Genomic DNA, 20,994 nt, shown 5'->3' with positions numbered 1-20,994 from the left:
ATGGTATGCATTAAACATACAGTAAGCATTAAACATACAATAAGCATTAAACATACATCTGCATCAAACATACAGTATCCATTAAACATACGGTATGGATCAAACATATGGTATGCATTAAACATACAGTATGCATTAAACATACGGTCTGCATCAAACATACGGTCTGCATCAAACATACAGTAAGCAATAAACATACGATATGGATCAAACATACAGTAAGCATCAAACATACGATATGGATCAAACATACAGTAAGCATCAAACATACAGTAAGCATCAAACATACGATATGGATCAAACATACAGTAAGCATCAAACATACAGTAAGCATTAAACATGCGATCTGCATCAAACATACAGTAAGCATTAAACATACAGTAAGCATCAAACGTACGGTCTGCATCAAACATACGGTCTGCATCAAACATACAGTAAGCATTAAACATACGGTCTGCATCAAACATAGAGTAAGCATCAAACATACGGTCTGCATCAAACATACAGTAAGCATCAAACATACAATATGGATCAAACATACAGTAAGCATTAAACATACAGTAAGCATTAAACATACAGTAAGCATCAAACATACAGTATGGATCAAACATACAGTAAGCATTAAACATACAGTCTGCATCAAACATACAGTAAGCATTAAACATACGGTCTGCATCAAACATACAGTAAGCATCAAACATACAGTAAGCATCAAACATACGATATGGATCAAACATACAGTAAGCATTAAACATACGGTCTGCATCAAACATACAGTAAGCATTAAACATACAGTAAGCATCAAACATACAGTAAGCATCAAACATACGATATGGATCAAACATACAGTAAGCATTAAACATACAGTAAGCATTAAACATACGGTCTGCATTAAACATACAGTAAGCATTAAACATACGATATGGATCAAACATACAGTAAGCATTAAACATACAGTAAGCATTAAACATACAGTAAGCATCAAACATACGATATGGATCAAACATACAGTAAGCATTAAACATACAGTAAGCATCAAACATACGGTCTGGTTTTGGTAGATTTTGGTCTGGTAGTGTCGCTTTAAGGACGGCCCACGGTGCCTGACGGCGATCTGCGCTCTGAGGCAGCGTCATCTCGCTGTTTCAAGTTGAAAACTTCCACATTTCAGGCTCTGTTGACCCAGTAAGTCGTCAGAGAACAGAGAACTTTCAGAAGAAGACGGCATGAGGAGTTTATTCGGACATTCCACTGTTAAAGGTCATTTTGTAATGAAAGAACGTGCGGGCAGAGTCGCATGTCAGGCCGGACCCGACCGCGGGGGGTCGCGACAGGAAAAACACCTCCGTTGGAAACCTTAACGGGCAAGTTGGAACATGCCCAAGCTGTTAAACAATTTCTCAGATACTCACTTGTTGAAAGCCATCAAATGCCGCCTGAATTTTACAAATGGTTTTCAACACGGAGGTGTTTTTCCTGTCGCGGCGCACACAGATTTGCGGCGTCGTCACGGAAACAACTTGGCGAATTTGCGCGCACGTCTTTCATTACAAAATGACCTTTAACGGTGGAATGTCCGCATAAACTCCTCATGCCGGCCTCTTCTGAATCTTCTCTGTTCTCTCACGACGTCCTGGATCAACAGAGCCTTAAATTAGGATGATTTCAGCTCGAAACAGCCAGACGCCGTCGCCTGGGAGTGCTGCGCGACGTCCCGCTCTGTGGGAAGTCCTTAAAGCGACAGAAACACCCCATAATCTCTCATCAGCCGTTAAACTTTTCACCGAAAACCAGCTGAATTTCTCAAATAGTGTCCACTCGGATATCCCTCACAGGTCCCGAAAAAAGTTTGATAAAGCAACGCGCGCCGTCTCGAGCAGCGTCTCAAACAAAGGAATTCAGCCGAGAGGGCTGGACCAGTGCTCACTCAAAGCCTGCCCACAGGGAAATGACGTCACCGACGCGTGAAAAAACTCACGCATGCGCACGAGGGTTCAAGCATGATTGGTGTAATCGCATGTCATTCAAATCCATATAGTTTTTTTTTTTTTTTATAAACTGCTGGTTAATTTTATAAGATACCTCGTAGTGCCTGACCTACAGATTCAACATTTCCCTCCAGAATATTTAAATAAAATAATTCGCTCAAAAATTCACATTAAATTCTGACTCCTGGCCTGCTTGATGCTAATATTGTATTTGACCACACAAGGGCAACTTAAGCTTCCTCCTGAAGGTGTGACAAATAAATATCTGCAACAGAAATAAAGGCCAGATCTCCTCTGCAGCACTCATCCTCAGTGTTCCTAATGACTTTCTGCTGGAATCAGAATCTGAAGTCACTTTACTGTCTAACCTGTTCCTCCCAAACAACATGTACACCACGGCCTTTGTTTCTGCATGGAGTCTGACTGGAACCAGCAGGCGGCTCCAAAAAAAAAAAAAAAACACAGCAAACATGCTTTCTCCACAGTGAACCGTAAATTAGATTCTCTGAAGTATTTTTAAATCTGTCAGAGCGCTCGCTAATGTAATGTGGTTTTTACAAACAGGAAGTGATCATAGAGCTGTAATGGTTTCCATCCTACATTATTGGTCCCCCCCCCCCCCCCCCCCCACCCACCCAAACACACACACACACACACACACACACACACACACACACACACACACACACACACACACACAGCCAGTAACAGTGTAAGGCTTGGAAAACAATAATGTCAGTGAGTGTGTATGAGTCAGTGAGTGGGTAGGCGTGTCCATCCCAGCAACATTGTGTAAGCAATAACTCAAAAACAATAAATGCTATCATCTTGTCACTCACCTAATTTAAAGAGCACAACATTAGATGGTGATTATCTTTAATTCATCACATCAATTAAAAAAGCAATTTTGCCCTTACTGTTTGAAATCTCTGAAATATACAGTAGTGTTCAGAATAATAGTAGTGCTATGTGACTAAAAAGATTAATCCAGGTTTTGAGTATATTTTTTATTGTTACATGGGAAACAAGGTACCAGTAGATTCAGTAGATTCTCACAAATCCCACAAGACCAAGCATTCATGCTATGCACACTCTTAAGGCTATGGAATTAGGCCATTAGTAAAAAAAAAAAGTAGAAAAGGGGGTGTTCACAATAATAGTAGTGTGGCATTCAGTCAGTGAGTTTGTCAGTTTTGTGGAACAAACAGGTGTGAATCAGGTGTCCCCTATTTAAGGATGAAGCCAGCACCTGTTGAACATGCTTTTCTCTTTGAAAGCCTGAGGAAAATGGGACGTTCAAGACATTGTTCAGAAGAACAGCGTAGTTTGATTAAAAAGTTGATTGGAGAGGGGAAAACTTATACGCAGGTGCAAAAAATTATAGGCTGTTCATCTACAATGATCTCCAATGCTTTAAAATGGACAAAAAAAAACAGAGACACGTGGAAGAAAATGGAAAACAACCATCAAAATGGATAGAAGAATAACCAGAATGGCAAAGGCTCACCCACTGATCAGCTCCAGGATGATCAAAGACAGTCTGGAGTTACCTGTAAGTGCTGTGACAGTTAGAAGATGCCTGTGTGAAGCTAATTTATTTGCAAGAATCCCCCACAAAGTCCCTCTGTTAAATAAAAGACATGCAGAAGAGGTTACAATTTGCCAAAGAACACATCAACTGGCCTAAAGAGAAATGGAGGAATATTTTGTGGACTGATGAGAGTAAAATTGTTCTTTTTGGGTCCAACGGCTGCAGACAGTTTGTGAGACGACCCCCAAACTCTGAATTCAAGCCACAGTTCACAGTGAAGACAGTGAAGCATGGTGGTGCAACCATCATGATATGGGCATGTTTCTCCTACTATGGTGTTGGGCCTATATATCGCATACCAGGTATCATGGATCAGTTTGGATATGTCAAAATACTTGAAGAGGTCATGTTGCCTTATGCTGAAGAGGACATGCCCTTGAAATGGGTGTTTCAACAAGACAATGACCCCAAGCACACTAGTAAACGAACAAAATCTTGGTTCCAAACCAACGAAATTAATGCCTTGCAGATGTGAAGAAATCATAAAAAACTTTGGTTATACAACTAAATACCAGTTTAGTGATTCACAGGATTGCTAAAAAAGCAGTTTGAACATAATAGTTTTGAGTTTGTAGCATCAACAGCAGATGCTACTATTATTGTGAACACCCCCTTTTCTACTTTTTTTTTTACTAATAGTCCAATTTCATAGCCTTAAGAGTGTGCATATCATGAATGCTTGGTCTTGTGGGATTTGTGAGAATCTACTGAATCTACTGGTACCTTGTTTCCCATGTAACAATAAGAAATATACTCAAAACCTGGATTAATCTTTTTAGTCACATAGCACTATTATTATTATTATTATTATTGTCCCATAGATGCATCGGCCACCTTCATGTGAGCATTACCGAACAAGATGGCAACTGTGGAGAGAAACATGTGGCCAAATACATGATGAAATATACAGCAGAACTTGAATGTAAAACTAGAATTAAAGAATGGATAGAACGTGTGGCTAGGGTCATTGTAGAGCACATATACTTACTCTAGTATGTACATGTTTACTGTTATCCCAAATGAACTGGAAAATACTAGCTGTAATTGCTGTTGTCACCATAGTGATCATCTCCATCACTGAATGCAGAATGCATTATTTGATTGTAGTGTAAACTAGAAGAGCACTGGGTAAAACAAGTCAAACGTGTGCCAAGGCTACATCCTTAGTCCACTCTTGTGATCCATCCATGTCCAAACAAATACATTTTTAACCACCAGCTCTGGATTGTGATCTGGATCTGAACTAAACATCTTTGGTCCTGATAGAGACCTTGAACCTTTTTTTATGATTGCTGACCTGTGATCAGATACTGGTGCTTGTTACGATCACTCGTCTTTGATCCCATTCACTTATCTTTGATTCAATCAGACAGACAGGGGGTTAAAACATAACTTCTTTGGCCTAAGTAAATAGATTTCCAATTGTTGCATTATCGGTCATATTACACATTTTCATAGCCAACCTTGATCCTTGACCATGAGTTTGATCCCACAAGAGTTCATTGACTCATTATGAACGGCAGAGCCTACATACTGCCTTGTGACCTTAAAAATATAGCCACATCTAAGATCAGTCTGTCCTGACTGAGCCTGATTGCCTGTTGAGTTGACGTCTGCCAGTTCGTGTAACAACTGATCTTAATTTGTGTTTATGGAAAAAGTCAAGAAGATGCGTGTCCATGTATCAGCACATGGACAATAATCCACACTTGTTGAGGCTGCGTATGTGTATTGACACACCAAACATAACGCGGTCTTATTATAGACTTGTTATCCAAATTAAATCTGCCCAGCAGTCACGGGTAGTTTGTCCAGTGGTGGCCTTTAACCGTTTCAGTGACATAACGTCTGTAGGACGCTCACTAAGCAGGACCAGGAAGCTGCTGTCTTTTTTTATTTATATAAGGTGTTGGAGCAAGCAGCAGAGGAAGAGACTACAGAATGAACCCACTCTGCACTTGGCTTTATTTTGGCATCATCATCATGAATTTTATGGAAAGAATTTGGATGAGCAAAAATGCAATGGAATAGAGTAAGAATCCTTTTTATAAATATTTCAATTTAATATTTACTGTGAGTTTGTGCGTACAGTAATTCTAGCTGCTAAAAGGACATATAGAAAGTCTGTGTATTTTAAATTTCAGGTACATTTTTGACAAGTAATTTCCTATGCATAACTTTTTTAGATAGATTTGGAGCCATGAATTCAGTATTGCATCTGGTTTATGTTTGTTCGTTTATCGGCAAGACTCCAAAACTACATCATATCATGTTATAGAAGAAAAAAATGGAAACATCAGCACACGTTAATAGACATTTTAATTTGATTTCAGTGAGGAAGACAAACAAGACCATTCTTGTTTTCATTCAAACATCCAGTAAGCTGTGTGCTGTTTAGACAGAACATGAGTATTTAAAGTAGAAGATGCAAAGATTTTAACAGGAGGGAAAAGAAAAACAGGTGATGCTCATCAAACCAAACTGTCAGCCAAAACCAAAATAGGGCAAGTTGTATTTTGTACTTTTAGTGTTGTAAGAATCTGCTTTTGTGTCTGTGAAGTTAAATTTGCACAGTGCATATGTGATGTTAAATACAAACTTGTGCAAAAAGATAAATGTGCAGCATGCATATGTTAAAGCTGCAGTGTGTGGGTTTAGTGCCATCTAGTAATGAGGGTGCTGATTGCATTATTATGTCATTCTTTTGCAAATGGGGGGTTCATGCTCCTTTATCTTCTGTTGTGATAAATAATATGTATGATCCTCCATTTCACAAAAATTAAGGTCCTCAAACTTGTTAGCATGCACTAGCAACCAGTTGACAATGTATAGGAGAGGAAACCAATGAGTCCTCTTCTGTTGTCTTCAGTGTTGTATAAAGTACCGGAAAATCACACTTAAGTAAAAGTACAGATACCCATTAAAAAAAATGACTTTGGTAGAAGTTCAAGTCACTGATTGAAATGCTACTCAAGTAAAAGTCTTAAAGTATCTAGTATTTATTGTACTTAAGTATGACAAGTAATGTACAACTAAATGTACTCAAGTATTGAAAGTAAAAGTACACGTAAATGTTAATAATCAAAAACGGACTGATTTTTTTAAATAAAAGTTTATCTGGGCTTGTAAATGACGTAGTATTAGTCAAAATACTGAAAATTGTGCACATCACACAAAACACTTTAGAAACAAGGTTTCAAAACGTAAACGAGAGTAGGCTACTCACTAGATGTTCACAGGAAACAGTTATTTATTTCTATATGCATTTATTTATTTTCATTGTTACATTGTTTTATCTTTTCTGTTGTGTTTTGTTTCATTAGGTTATTTTTGTCTCTTTCTCTAAAATTGTATTGTAACATTATTAGTTTATTATTATTGACTATTATTGTCTGTTATGTAGACTATTATTGTTGTTGCTAAAATATATGAATAAAAATAAATGACCTTGAAAACTGATTCAGTTCTTGCCCATCAGGATATGAATCCTCTGTAAAAATTTCATAGCAATATATGAAAAACTGTGGGTTACAGGCTGTTCACAAAAAGAATAATAAGAAGAAAGAACTTTATTAATCCTGAAGGAAATTGCTTATGGGTGAAAACATAACTTGCATCCAACTTCGTTGGCGGAGGCATTAAAAAATGTTTCCACTAACCACTGGGTCTTGCTTTGGATATCCAGATGTGCTGTTCATGAAAAAGCTGAAACAGCAGAAGTGAGTAGCAGATGAAATTACATCTGAGCCTGCTTAAAATATCACAAAAGCCATAGGATTTTCTTTCACCAAAACATTAAATCTAGGCTTGCATCTCAGATGTACCTTCTGGCAAATTATAGCTGAACTTTCGGGTCTTCTTTTTAAGAAAATCCTCTTCTGTACCACTTCGTCATGAAGCTGTGTAACTGAGGATACAAAATGCAAAACATGCACTGTGCACAATTTCTCCAATCACAGCCACAGAAGCCTGTAACTTCTTCTGGGTTGTCTGGGTGTCTGGGTGTCTTGGTGGCTTCCCTCACAAGTCTCCTTCTTGCACAGTTACTCCTTTTATTGTAGCCAACCTAAGGCACACCTGTGCAATAATCATTCTGTCTCATCAGCAAGGTTGGGTAGGATTACTTTGAAATGTTATCCAAAAGTAATCAGATTACAAGTAATCCAAATGTATGTACATACATACATGTAATCCACATGTATTCTTTCAAAGTAATCCTACCCAACCTTGTTGATGTCACACCTGTGAGGTGGGATGGATTATCTTGGAAAAGGAGAAGTGCTCACTAACACAGATTTAGACAGATTTGTGAACAATATTTGAGAGAAATAGGTCTTTTGTGTATATAGAAAATGTTTTAGATCTTTGAGTTCAGCTCATGAAAAATGGGAGCAAAAACAAAAGTGCTGCTTTTATATTTTTGTTCAGTGTAGCTCAATTAGAGCGAGTCTTAAAATTCTCTGTCGTCGTCTGTCTTCAAACACTGCCTGTAAGTTCTTAGATAATAAATTATTTCTGACTTTATACATGAACAGTGCTGTTTGCTTTTCTCTATTATGTCATAGAGTTTGAGTATTTTAGATGTTAAAAATATTGAATTAGTTTGACCCTGAAATCCAACACTGTGAACAACTGGAATGGCTCTTTATTGCAGTATAAACAGTGCATGTAGACAACTCTTATGTGTTCCCCCAAACATCTGAACAGTAAGTTAAATAAGGAGGATCAGAAAGGATAAAGTGCAGACAGTTATGAAAGGCAGTTGGTCCAGATGACATTCCACTGGAGGCATGGAAATATTTGGCAAAGTTCTGGCAGTGGTGTTTCGAACCAGATTGTTTAATAAAACCTTGGAACGTGAGGAATAGAGAAGTGTGCTGGTTCCAGTGTTTAAGAACACGCTGCAGTAATTAAATACACAACTGGAGCAGCCAGAAAGAATTCATCATCATCATCATCATCATCATCAGTCTGTACAAGTTGAGGGTTACAGTTTTCTGAAATGCAAAATGTGTTAGAAGTGAAGATCAAAATTTAATGAAAATGTCTGAAAGTGGGATTTATTTAGTTATTTATTAAGTCTGAGTAATAGTACCCCTGGGCATGAAGACAGAAAGCACGACTGGCGAGCTGACATTTGACCACAATGACATTGATCTTCATCCAAATGATGAAAATCAAATCCCATCACCTTGACCTTTGCCAAAATGGGTAATTTAAGGGCAATTTTAAGGTCAACCATCATCAACATCCCAAAATTTGGTTGAAATCAGCTCAAGGACCTGAGAGGGGCAGGCCAACATATAGACACACATGATCTTGTCCCCAGTGATGGACTTTTGGCAAATGGGCAATTCCAGAACCCCAAAAATGTGTATCAAATTTGGTGGACATTTGAATGAGCATGAAATATATATATTTCCCTTGACCTCAATGAGCATGACCTTTGCCAAAAAACAAACCCTTTAAGAGAAATTTGGGGTTGACTGTCACCCACATATCAAGTTTGGGGGAAATTGGACAAACTAGGTTGTTATAAGACCAGAAAGACAGTTTCTCAAATTGGATACTGCTGCTCAGCTGTGTGAGATTTCTAAGCGTTGACTTACATACAGTGTTTCATCTCTTGTGTCTCCCAATAAGGTGTGTGCATCCAAACTCTACATCTGCAATGGAAAATTTAAGCCTGGCTGCCAATCATTCAGAATGTTTCGCAGCCGACAGCGCGGGGAGACAGAGGTCGTTTCTGTTTTTCTACCTGGGTATCATCATCACCTCCATACCGTCCAACGCCTTTGCCCTTTACGTATCCTGGAAGCACATCAGACAGAAGAACGAGCTGGGCGTCTATCTATTCAACCTGGCGCTGAGCGACCTGACCTTCACAATGGGTCTTTCTCTGTGGATGGAATTCCTCTGGCGAGGCATTTGGGTCCATGGGGGTTTTGTATGTCTGCTTTCCATCTACATCCTCTTCACTAACTTCTACACCAGTGATGCCCTGCTCTGCTGCATTGCCTTTGACCGCTACCTGGCAGTGGTTCATCCTTTTAAATTCACATCCTTGAGGAAAGTCAGCACTGCGGCGGCGGTCAGTGTCACCATTTGGATGTTGGTAATCTGTTTCAATGCCGCCACCATCACCTGGGAGGACGCCTACTACGAAAACGATAAGGTGGTGTCATGTTTTGATATGTTGCTTCCGCTGTCTGAGAAATCAGCTCGGGCTAACATAGTCCGATTCCTCCTGGGGTTCCTCGGTCCGGTTCTCTTGATGATATACTCCACCTGGAGGATCCGTAAAGCTGTGACATCCAACCAAGCGACAGATGATGAGGAGCGTAAGCGTAACGCAAAGCTCCTAGGAGTGGCACTTCTCTGCGTTGTGCTCTGCTTCGGCCCGGTCCACATCATCATGTTTCTTCGCACGTTTTTGGAAGACTGCAGGGCGATTACGAGTCTCCTCTACCCCTACAAGATCAGCATCGCCATGTCAAACTTCAACTGCCTTGTGGATCCGCTGCTTTACTGCTTCATAACTCGAGCTGGCAAAGCAAAAGTCAATCAGGTGGTCCTCTACTGCCAGAGAAAGAAGAGAAGCAACGATCAAAGTGCGGAATAGTAACAAGATACACAAATCCGAAGTACAGGGTGAAGAACTGAAAGCACTGTATGGTAAATTACCAGTTCTAAGGTATCAAACACAGTTATATAGAAATGGTGAAAAGTGCAGTTTTGAATGTGAATTATTGAGTGCTGTCAGCACGATAATGTGGGTCACAACATATCATTGACAAACCCTCTGTGACATCACCCATAGGATTTTTGAAGTGCAGAACTCTGCCTTACTTTCAATTTTCAATTTATTTCATTTATATAGCACCAAATCACAAAAAGGCGCCTCAAGACGCTTCACATAAGTAAGGTCTAACCTTACCAACCACTAGAGCAAGTACACAGGTGACAGTGGTAAGGAAAAACTCCCTCTGATTTGAGGAAGAAACCTCAAGCAGACCAGACTCAAAGGGAGTGACCCTCTGCTTGGGCCATGCTACCGACACAATAGACAATTTAGGAAATTATACGGGAAATTTGGGAGTCCATGCTGGTGTCCAGGACGGGAGGCCTGCAGAGGAAAACACCTTACTTCTAGGTAACCCATAAATTGATAAGGGGGGGAGCATTGGCAGTGACTTGGGTGGGACAAATTAAGTACAAAATATGTCCACCTATCTTGAAGTTACAAAGCTAACTCATGTTAACGGGCTCGCTAACCTTTGATTAAACCATATGTTTGCAAGTGTGTAGTGATGAGAAGTGAGTGTGTAGTGAGCCATGAGGGAAGCCACCAGGACACCCAGGCCCTGCCCACACATACATGGGTATTTTGGAAAGTGTAGCTTTTGCTATGCATTTGCCTTTTGTCCACATGCAGTCTGCATTTTAGGTCATCGAAAATTGAACTTCTGCAATATTCCTTCCAAGGCAAAGCTTTTCAGAAACTCTGCTTTTATGTTTATGTGTACAATTAAAACAAAGTTTTTGTCTATTTTTTCTTCTGATTGCCTAACGTGGCTATACGGTTAGCATTATGTCACCACCTGTTGCTTTGGCATGCTCTTGACAGCGCTTCACAATGTATTTTGCATTTTCCTCTGATCGGAAATATTTTTTAAAAACAGTGCTTGTGTGGGCAGATTTTTTTTTTTTTTTAACCGAAAGCTGAAAATCTATGTTTTCAAAAATACCCATGTGCAGCCCTGAAAGAGTTAACAGCTTCTGTGGATGTGATTGGAGAAAGTGAAAATGGTGCAACTTTTGCCTGTTGTGTCACCAGTCACACCTTCATGGTGGAGTGGAGCAGTGAAGGATTTTTAAAACAAGTAAATACACTCACTGGCCACTTTATTGGGTACACCTTGCTAGTACCACGTTGGACCACCTTTTGCCTTCAGAACGGCCTTAATTCTTCTTGGCATAGATTCAACAAGGTGTTGGAAACAGTCCTCGGAGATGTTGGTCCATATTGACATGATAGCATCAAGCAGTCCCCTCATCCAACCAGTCTGCCCATTCACCTCTCAGCTCTGACATCAACAATAAATTTTCATCCACATAACTGCCGCTCACTGGATATGTTCTCTTTCTCAGACCATTCTTCATAAACCCTAGAGATGGTTCTGCATGAAAATCCCAGTGGATCAGCAGACCAGCCCATCTGGCACCAACGACCACGTTCAAAGTCACTTAAATCCCCTTTCGTCCCCATTCTGATGCTCAGCTTGAACGTCACCAAGTCGTCTTCACCACGTCCACCTAAATGCATTGAGTTGCTGCCATGTGATTGGCTGATTTGTGTTAACAAGTAATTAAACACGTGTACCTAATAAAGTGGCCAGTGAGTGTAGATCATTTCAAAACTCCCATGTGCCTTCTGGTTAAAGTGTAGCTAATATTTCACATCTTTTTAAGCAACAGACAACAGCTGTCATGTTAAACCCTGAAGGAGTTACACTTCTGTGGCTGTGATTAAAGAAACTGCAGCGGAACTTTTGTCTGTTGTCGGAGTTAAAAGTTTGGACAACGCTTTCCCCATTCATTCGAATGGATAAAATATATATTTTACACAATATATCCATTTGAAATTTGAAATTTAACAGTAATGTGATGCAACAGTACTGAAAGGTAAGTGTAAAAGCAGACATCTAAAGTCTGTGAGGAGGAAGTGTTTGACAAACTACAGGAAATATTTCTACGAAGAAAGAAAAATAAGTGAAAGTAATCCAGCGTGCGATCTGAATGGCCTTTTTCAAACGAAAGGATTATATGATTGTTGACTTCCTACTGAGGACAAAGACATCAACAGTGACATTCAGAAATGTAGGTACAATCCTGTTCATAAGTATCTATGAGATAACACTTTATTGGTCTGCGAGGGAAATGAAGTGGCACAAAGCATATGTGCCATCATATTATACAGCTCTGTGATATCACAGACACGAGATTAGAAGACAGTACCTCATCACCAGAACTATGATCCCAAGATCAACAATGGGTCACATGGGTTGGTGGGTCATTAAATCGTGCACATTCTGGATGAAAATCCTGTTGTCTTTTTGTACTGAAGCCTCATTAAACTTTCACTGTCTGTCTGCAAAAGCCTTCCCTAAACAAACAAACCCAATAAAATTACATACTACACGTGCACTGAACTGGAAGGTCCACTTCAGCTTTTTAATTCCTTAAAGTTAATGTTTGTCCAGCTGAATGTGACTCACGTGCTGTAATTTAAATGTTATTTGCATGTAACAGGCAAAAATGTTGATTTGTCTTCATGATGAGTAAGTGGAATACGTACATGTTGCACAAAAGTACATGATAGCACATATTAGTTATACAGAGTGCTGTGGAAAAGTTTGCACACCCTTGAGGTTTTACATGTTGGACTTTTTTTAGGACATCAAAACAACAAACAAAAATTCAGGCTTTTTATATTAAAATTTCTAAAATTATGCCCTTTAAACTCAAAGTGAAATATCATCTCTACATCAGGAATTAAAAGAAATAAAAATCTAAAAGCCAAAGTGATGGTGTGAATAAGTAAGTGCACCCTTTGGTATAACACATATAAACCATTACTTTTACATCCAGTTTTTGTCAGACAAGTCAGGGGATGGATACATGAACATTTCCAAGACACAGATTATGTCTTGGACTTTTTTACGGCATTTATGAAGAAATACAAACAGTATGGTACTCTACGGTAAATCTGTGTGGAGCAGACAGTTCTGTGGGCGTTCCTCTACAGCCTTCTTTGGACATCTTTCAGTAGCATCACTTAGCTTAGCCATCGGTTTAGCTCAGTTTAGTAATAACAGAAAAAAATATCTAGAAGCTGATCCACATTACGGTTCTCCTGTTAACAGCGATCACTCCATGTACAACTGTCCCACTCGTGATCATAGAAGCGGGTTCTTCAGCAAGACTCCAGTATGTATCATCTTAGCTTAGCTTATCTTAGCCATGCCGCGGCACAAACTGCAAACACAGCAGATCTCATGTTTTTTTGCGGGGAGAAGCAACATGCTTTGTTAAGGTTCAGAAAGGGAAAGGGCAAAATCTGTAGTTAGATCTGTACCTTGACCTAATCACAACACCAACCCTGATCCTAAAAACAGATTGTACTATCGGGAAAGTTCTGTTTCCATGTGGACAAGGTGCAGTCAGCAACATGCAGAGGTGCACAGATGGTGCCCACTCCCCACACACGGCGATTTGACTTGACATGTTATTAAATGATGGAAAACTATCTAATGTAACCCTACACCAAAGTCCAAAAGATGTAACCCTATCTTTAAACCCAACCTTGAAGTTGAAAAAGCAACTTTACTTTCCCTATGTTGTATCTCGTAGACATGTCTGCCACCTGCTGGACAGTTGGTGGATGCACACACAGGCGGTTTCTGCACAGAAATGTGCATCAGAGAAGTTTTTTCCCCTTCCGCCAAAACTGTTTTTTTCACAGCACTTAACGTTCTAAAACTCAGGTAACATGATCATAGCTTCACACAAGTCATCAGTAAAGATTTTGTAAGCATTTAGACAGAAAAAAGAAAAAGAAAGTGAGGGAGATAGTCAAGTAAGATATGCACAGAGGGAGAGAGAGAGAGAGAGAGAGAGAGAGAGAGAGAGAGAGAGAGAGAGAGAGAGAGAGAGAGAGAGAGAGTGAGAGAGAGAGAGAGAGAGAGAGTGTGAGTGAGAGAGAGAGAGAGAGAGAGAGAGAGTGTGAGTGAGAGAGAGTGAGAGAGAGAGAGAGAGAGAGAGAGAGAGAGAGAGAGAGTGTGTGAGTGAGAGAGAGAGAGAGAGAGAGAGTGTGAGTGAGAGAGAGAGAGAGAGAGAGAGTGTGAGTGAGAGAGAGAGAGAGAGAGTATTGCCATACAGAAATTTACAAAATCAGAGAAATGAACTGTGAAATAAACAATGGTTCTATTCTGAAACATATAATACAAACACAGGAAGGATTATTTTATTTTATTTATTTTTTGCCAATTAATAAAGTACTTTTAGCACTTTTAAAGAGCGGTGTCTTCATTTTTTTACATTTTATTTTATATATAAACTGCTAATTCTCTGTAATAATGGAATGCCTTTGTTTATAATGCAATTGTATGTATGTAATTGACACATCAATATTTTGTTTTGATCCTCAATAGATTGATTGATTGATTGATTGATTTGATTTTATAATTTTAATGTAAGTGCATAATATAATTGTAAATACATTAAAAATACATGGATGACACAAGAAGTGAAAATACTTATTTCCATTGTGGTCCATTTAAAAATCAAATTGGAAAATAGAAGTAATAATAATAATAATAATAATAATAATAATAATAATAATAATAATAATAATAATAGTGTGTATACAATGACAAGAACATAAAAAATATGAAATGAGAATTATCTAAAATGACTAAACCAACTGAACTACAAACGTCAATAACAGTAACAACACTGTTAAACTAACATAAACCACAATAACAACATTTAAAACCTCAAAACCCCAAACTCCCATGGTGCATTGCAGTACAACATCCATTGTTTACTGGTTACCTAAAATTGCTAATTTCTCCAAAAATATTTGTTCTGTCAACTTTACGTTTTTGCAGCGTTCATCCTTGACCCAAAATCCATAAGCATAGCAAACAGCCATACACATGCACAGAGGCCACTTGGTTATTATAATATAGATGATGATGATGACGAAAGAGTTGTGTTTTTCCTCCAGAAAATGTTGAGATAAAAAAAAAGTTGACTAAATTTTTGAAAGTACCTTTGGATGACTGGGGTTGGATATGACTAGATAAACTATTCCAGAGGCAAGTGCCAGTATATCTGAAAGAGGATTGACCAAAGGATTTCACAGAGGGAATAAACAGAGAGCAGAAGAGAGTGGAATGAATTTGGAATAACGGCAGATGTTAGATACTCAGGAGCAGTACCATAGATGATGTTCTGCCTGTGCTTTAGTTTAAGTTGATTGACCTGGAGGTAACATCTGTTTGAACTCAACATGACCTATATGGGTCCTTGGGGGAGCATTGATAAGGTATCGAACTATTTTGTTTTGAGTAGTCTGCAGATGATTTTGCTTCTTTTTAGTAAGACCAGAATACCAAGACGCACTGGTATAATCAAAGCGACACTGTATAAGAGCCAATACTAACATCTTTTTGCTTAATCCGGTTGAAAGGACACAACAGGTCAGATTTAAAGACTCCGTGTTTACTCAATGAGCCACTTTGTAAAGTTCTCGATCCACTCAGATTCATTTGTGCCCATTCCAGAAGGGAATTTGTGCGCCTCTGCATTCAACATATATGTGATTTTGAAACTACACATATATTTTGAAATAAATGTGTCGGTTTCTTAAATTTGTAAAGCTGCTTACTGCTGTTTGGGTTTGTGAACACAAAGAGGAACAGCGCAAATGTGGTCATATGCCTCCCTCTAGTGGTCAGGTATAACAGTGCAGCACTGTGTCAAGTAAACCAATATTTAGTCAGTTCACGTATAACTTTGTTATTCGGTAGATATATGATTTATTATCGCAGGATGTCTTGAATCATGCTGCATAAATTTTGCACTAATATTGTCTTACAAAAATGACTCATCAATATTGAGCTTAATAATAACATTATTATTATTATTATTATTATTATTATTATTGTGAATAATAATAATAATAATAATAATAATAATAATAATAATAATAATAATAATAATAATAATAATAATAATAATAATAATAATAAAGAGAAAAAACTAATCTGAAATTTGCTCTTTAAATTTTCAACAATCATGCAAAAGCAAAGAAAATACAACATGTGATTTACCTTGAAGGACAATTTTATGCTTTATAACAACTTTATTCACTATAAAGCCTCTGCATAGTCTACTTGCATTTTGAGTATATGGTAGATTTTAACTTCTGGGATGGCTACCCTACTGACTATGATTAACTTCCTCAACTATTTTATAGGGATTTTTTTTTTTTTGTCGATAATTCATCTATATTATGTATGCAGCACCAAATCACAAAATAAGTTGCCCCAAGGCACCTCTCAAGCATAAGATCTGACCTTTCCCTGAACAAGCACATTCCAACGGTGGTCAGGAAACACTTCCTCGGGGGCTTTTGATTTCAGGAAGAAACCTCAAGCAGACCAGACTCGGTGGGGTGACCATCTGCATTGGCTGTACTATTGTACTATTGTTCCATCTATATCAGAATCTCAAAGAGCTTTCCAGTAATGCCTCCGATGCACACCCGGAGAAACGTGCCCAAAGGCTCTTAGTGATTTTTTTTTTTTTGGCCATAAGGGGTTTGAACTGAAAGGATCCTCTGGTCTCAAGCCCACTGCTTAACCACTAAAGTAGACCATGACCCCACACTAACCAAACAGCAAAAAAAGAGTGAGAGAAAAAAAAAGCACAAAAGAAGAAATGCAAATCATGCAAAGAGAAATTTTCCAGTGAAACTCAGCAAGCATCCAAATGGTGCAGATTGCTTTCATTAAATGGAATTGGTGAGTCAGTGCTCAAGTCAACCTTTTTTAAAATTATCATTAGTATTAAAGGCAATCATCAAAGCTGATTAGAGCCCCCAGAGATATCTTCATATGACCAGGACTGTGTTTATCTTAATGTTGCTTTAACAGGGTTATTGTTTCAAAAAGGCTGATATTAAGTAGGTCAGGGGGGTCATTTTTCCTTGTGAACCTGGTGCAACCACAGCTGATTAGTCAGGTTTGGAGTTTGGTCACTTTTGATTGGCCGAGCACACCTTGATTAGTTAATTAGTAGGATGTGGAGAGACATACAGGTCAGATGATCTCCAGGAGCACCTTTACCCTGGAGATGTGAGAAGATATAAACAGATTTTATGCAGTATGATGGGGATAGCGGGGATCAATAGTTTTCTCATCTGAGAGTGACAATTGAATGTGGTTGTTATCTTCACTTTATGCTATGTTTTATTTTTAAAATGAGAATAATCACATCCAAGTTCATTTTCTGTACACGTCGATGAGCTGCTGAGAAGCTCACAACCAAACAGGCACACAACATTATATGAACAAGAAATAGGTGGACATTACATTGTATTTCTTAATTCTAGATAGGCGCTCATCACTGCCTCAGTGCAACAAGCTCTTCAATCATAATAATCCTAAATTAACCAACCCTTCAACCTACAAACCTATAAACTGCCAATAGAAACTCACTGTAAGTCACTCACAGTGGATCTACACCATTCTTGGGACTTGCAAAAACTACATAGACTTTTTCAACATTATTGCAACAAAATATTCATCTTACATGTGTTTAGTTGACATTTTCATGGGATGAAAACTGCAATTTTGTGCTAGAATTTTTAGTAATGCAAAATTTAGTCTAAAAATATCTAAAACTAAACATTTACGTAAGTAGATACAGTAAATATTGAAGTGCTTATCAAAAATATTTTCACACATATGACTTGATATTTAATTTAATATTTTTGCATGTATTATTAAGTATTTAGCTAAATATTTAGGGTGATGTGTCTAAATGTTAGCTGAATTGTAGACTATATATACTTAGCTAAATATGCAGCAAATATAATATTGTAAAATGTAGTCAAATAATGAATTAAATATTTCAGTAGATACAGTAAATTTTTAAGTGTTTATCAAGCATTTTTTTGCACATATGACTTGATATTTAATTTAATATTTTGCATGTATTATTAAATATTTAGCTAAATATTTAGGTTGATGTGTCTAAATGTTTAGCTGAATTGTAGACTATATATTTAGCTAAATATGCAGCAAATATAATATTGTAAAATGTAGTCAAATAATGAATTAAACATTTCAGTAGATACAGTAAATAAGTGTTTGTCGAAATCTATTTACACATATGACTTGATATTTTGCATGCATTCATAAATATTTAGCTAAATATTTAGGTTGATGTGTCTAAATGTTTAGCTGAATTGCAGACTATATATTTAGCTACATATGCAGCAAATATATTAGCTTATTTAGCTAAAACATTTCAGTAGATACAGAAAATATTTATCTCAATGTTTTACACATATGCTTCAACATTTATATATTTTTGTAGATATTGCTCGATATTTAGCTAAATATTTACACTCGTGTATCTAAATATTTAGCTGAATGTAAGACTGTATTTTGATACAGCAAACAGCAATATAATTAAACATTTAACTAAATCTTAGTAAATAATTAAGTTAATATAAATATTTACCCAAATAAGCATTTACTCTTTCCTACCTTTAAACTTTAAAATGGGAGAAAACATGCAGAGAGTGCCAAAAATGTATTTATTTTGAGGCGGATCACCTCTGTGTCTGTGGGTGTTTCAGCTAAGGTTCACTTTTTGTTTTTAACAAACCTAATAACTAATGTATACAATTTGGCCCCTTTAATTCTGGTACACTGTCGAAATCATTTTACCAAGAGTTGAGACATTTGATGACTATATAATCTGTCATAATCTATCATAAAGACTTTGTGAGTTTGCTTTTAAGTTACGCAGTGTCTGTATTGTTTATATGTTGTGATTTTTGTGTTACAGTTACTGAATCTGCAATGACCAGTACTGTAACATACATAGAAAGTCAATCAATCAATCAACTTTTTTCTTATATAGCGCCAAATCACAACAAACAGTTGCCCCAAGGCGCTCCATATTGCAAGGCAAGGCCATACAATAACCATGAAAAACCCCAACGGTCAAAACGACCCCCTATGAGCAAGCACTTGGCCACAGTGGGAAGGAAAAACTCCCTTTTAACAGAAGAAACCTCCAGCAGAACCAGGCTCAGGAGGGGCAGTCTTCTGCTGAGACTGGTTGGGGCTGAGGGAAAGAACCAGGAAAAAGACATGCCGAGAAGGGGGGCAGAGATCGATCACTAATGATTAAATGCAGAGTGATGCATACGGAGCAAAAAAAGAAAGAAACAGTGCATCATGGGAACCCCCCCACAGTCTACATCTAAAGCAACATAACCAAGGGATGGTCCAGGGTCACCCGATCCAGCCCTAACTATAAGCCTTAGCGAAAAGGAAAGTTTTAAGCCTAATCTTAAAAGTAGAGAGGGCATCTGTCTCCCTGATCTGAATTAGGAGCTGGTTCCACAGGAGAGGAGCCTGAAAGCTGAAGGCTCTGCCTCCCATTCTACTCTTACAAACCCTAGGAACTACAAGTAAGCCCGCAGTCTGAGAGCGAAGGCGCTCTAATGGGTAATATGGTACTACGGGTCCCTAAGATAAGATGGGACACTGATTATTCAAAACCTTATAAGGTAGAAGAAGAAATTTTAAATTCTATTCTAGAATTAACAGGAAGCCAATGAAGAGAGGCCAACACGGGTGAGATATGCTCTCTCCTGCTAGTCCCCGTCAGTACTCTAGCTGCAGCATTCGGAACCAACTGAAGGCTTTTTAGGGAACTTTTAGGACAACCTGATAATAATGAATTACAATAGTCCAGCCTAGAGGAAATAAATGCATGAATTAGTTTTTCAGCATCACTCTGAGACAAGACCTTCTGATTTTAGAGATATTGCGGTAATGAAAAAGGCAGTCCTACATATTTGTTTAATATGCACTTTGAATGACATATCCTGGATCAAAAATAACTCCAAGATTCTCACAGTATTACCAGAGATCAGGGTAATGCCATCCAGAGTAACGATCTGGTAGACACCATGCTTCTAAGATTGTGGGGCCCAAGTACAATAACTTCAGTTTTATCTGAGTTTAAAAGCAGAAATTAGAGGTCATCCATGTCTTTATGTCTGTAAGACAATCCTGCAGTTTAGCTAATTGGTGTGTATCCTCTGGCTTCATGGATAGATAAACGCTGGGTATCATCTGCGTAACGTGAAAATTTAAGCAAATACCGTCTAATAATACTGCCCAAGGGAGCATGTATAAAGTGAATAAAATTGGTCCTAGCACAGAACCTTGTGGAACTCCATAATTAACTTTAGTCTGTGAAGAAGATTCCCCATTTACATGAACAAACTGTAATCTATTAGACAAATATGATTCAAAACCACCGGCAGCGCAGTGCCTTTAATACCTATGACATGCTCTAATCTCTGTAATAAAATTTTATGGTCAACAGTATCAAAAGCAGCACTGAGGTCCAACAGAACAAGCACAGAGATAGTCCACTGTCCGAAGCCATAAGAAGATCATTTGTAACCTTCACTAATGCTGTTTCTGTACTATGATGAATTCTAAACACCTGACTGAACTCTTGTTCACCTTTACTGCTATGTGAGTGATTTTGCAAATCAGCTGCCTGTCAAACCTGTTTCAGGTCAAAATGGAT

General features: G+C 38.0%; 1 protein-coding gene across 1 annotated transcript; it reads left to right on the top strand.

The window, feature by feature from the left end:
• Positions 1-7,224: 7,224 nt before the first annotated feature.
• LOC117531912 (psychosine receptor-like) lies at positions 7,225-10,201 on the top strand. Its single transcript, XM_034195100.1, has 2 exons — positions 7,225-7,298; positions 9,223-10,201. Exons 1-2 carry the CDS (start codon positions 7,225-7,227, stop codon positions 10,199-10,201), a joined length of 1,053 nt encoding a protein of 350 aa, XP_034050991.1.
• The last annotated feature ends 10,793 nt before the right edge of the window (positions 10,202-20,994 follow it).

Source organism: Thalassophryne amazonica, chromosome 19 (assembly GCF_902500255.1).
Source record: "Thalassophryne amazonica chromosome 19, fThaAma1.1, whole genome shotgun sequence".
NCBI classification, from domain to species: domain Eukaryota; kingdom Metazoa; phylum Chordata; class Actinopteri; order Batrachoidiformes; family Batrachoididae; genus Thalassophryne; species Thalassophryne amazonica.
The sequence above is the reverse complement of the archived record's forward strand: the minus strand, read 5'-3'. Positions and strand labels throughout refer to the sequence as shown.

Excerpts from the sequence above, each read along its gene's own strand:
- LOC117531912 (XM_034195100.1), top strand. The coding sequence starts at position 7,225 with ATGTTTCCACTAACCACTGGGTCTTGCTTTGGATATCCAGATGTGCTG. Across the intron at positions 7,299-9,222 it reads AAAAAGCTGAAACAGCAGAA|GTGTGTGCATCCAAACTCTA; the intron begins GTGAGTAGCAGA and ends TCTCCCAATAAG.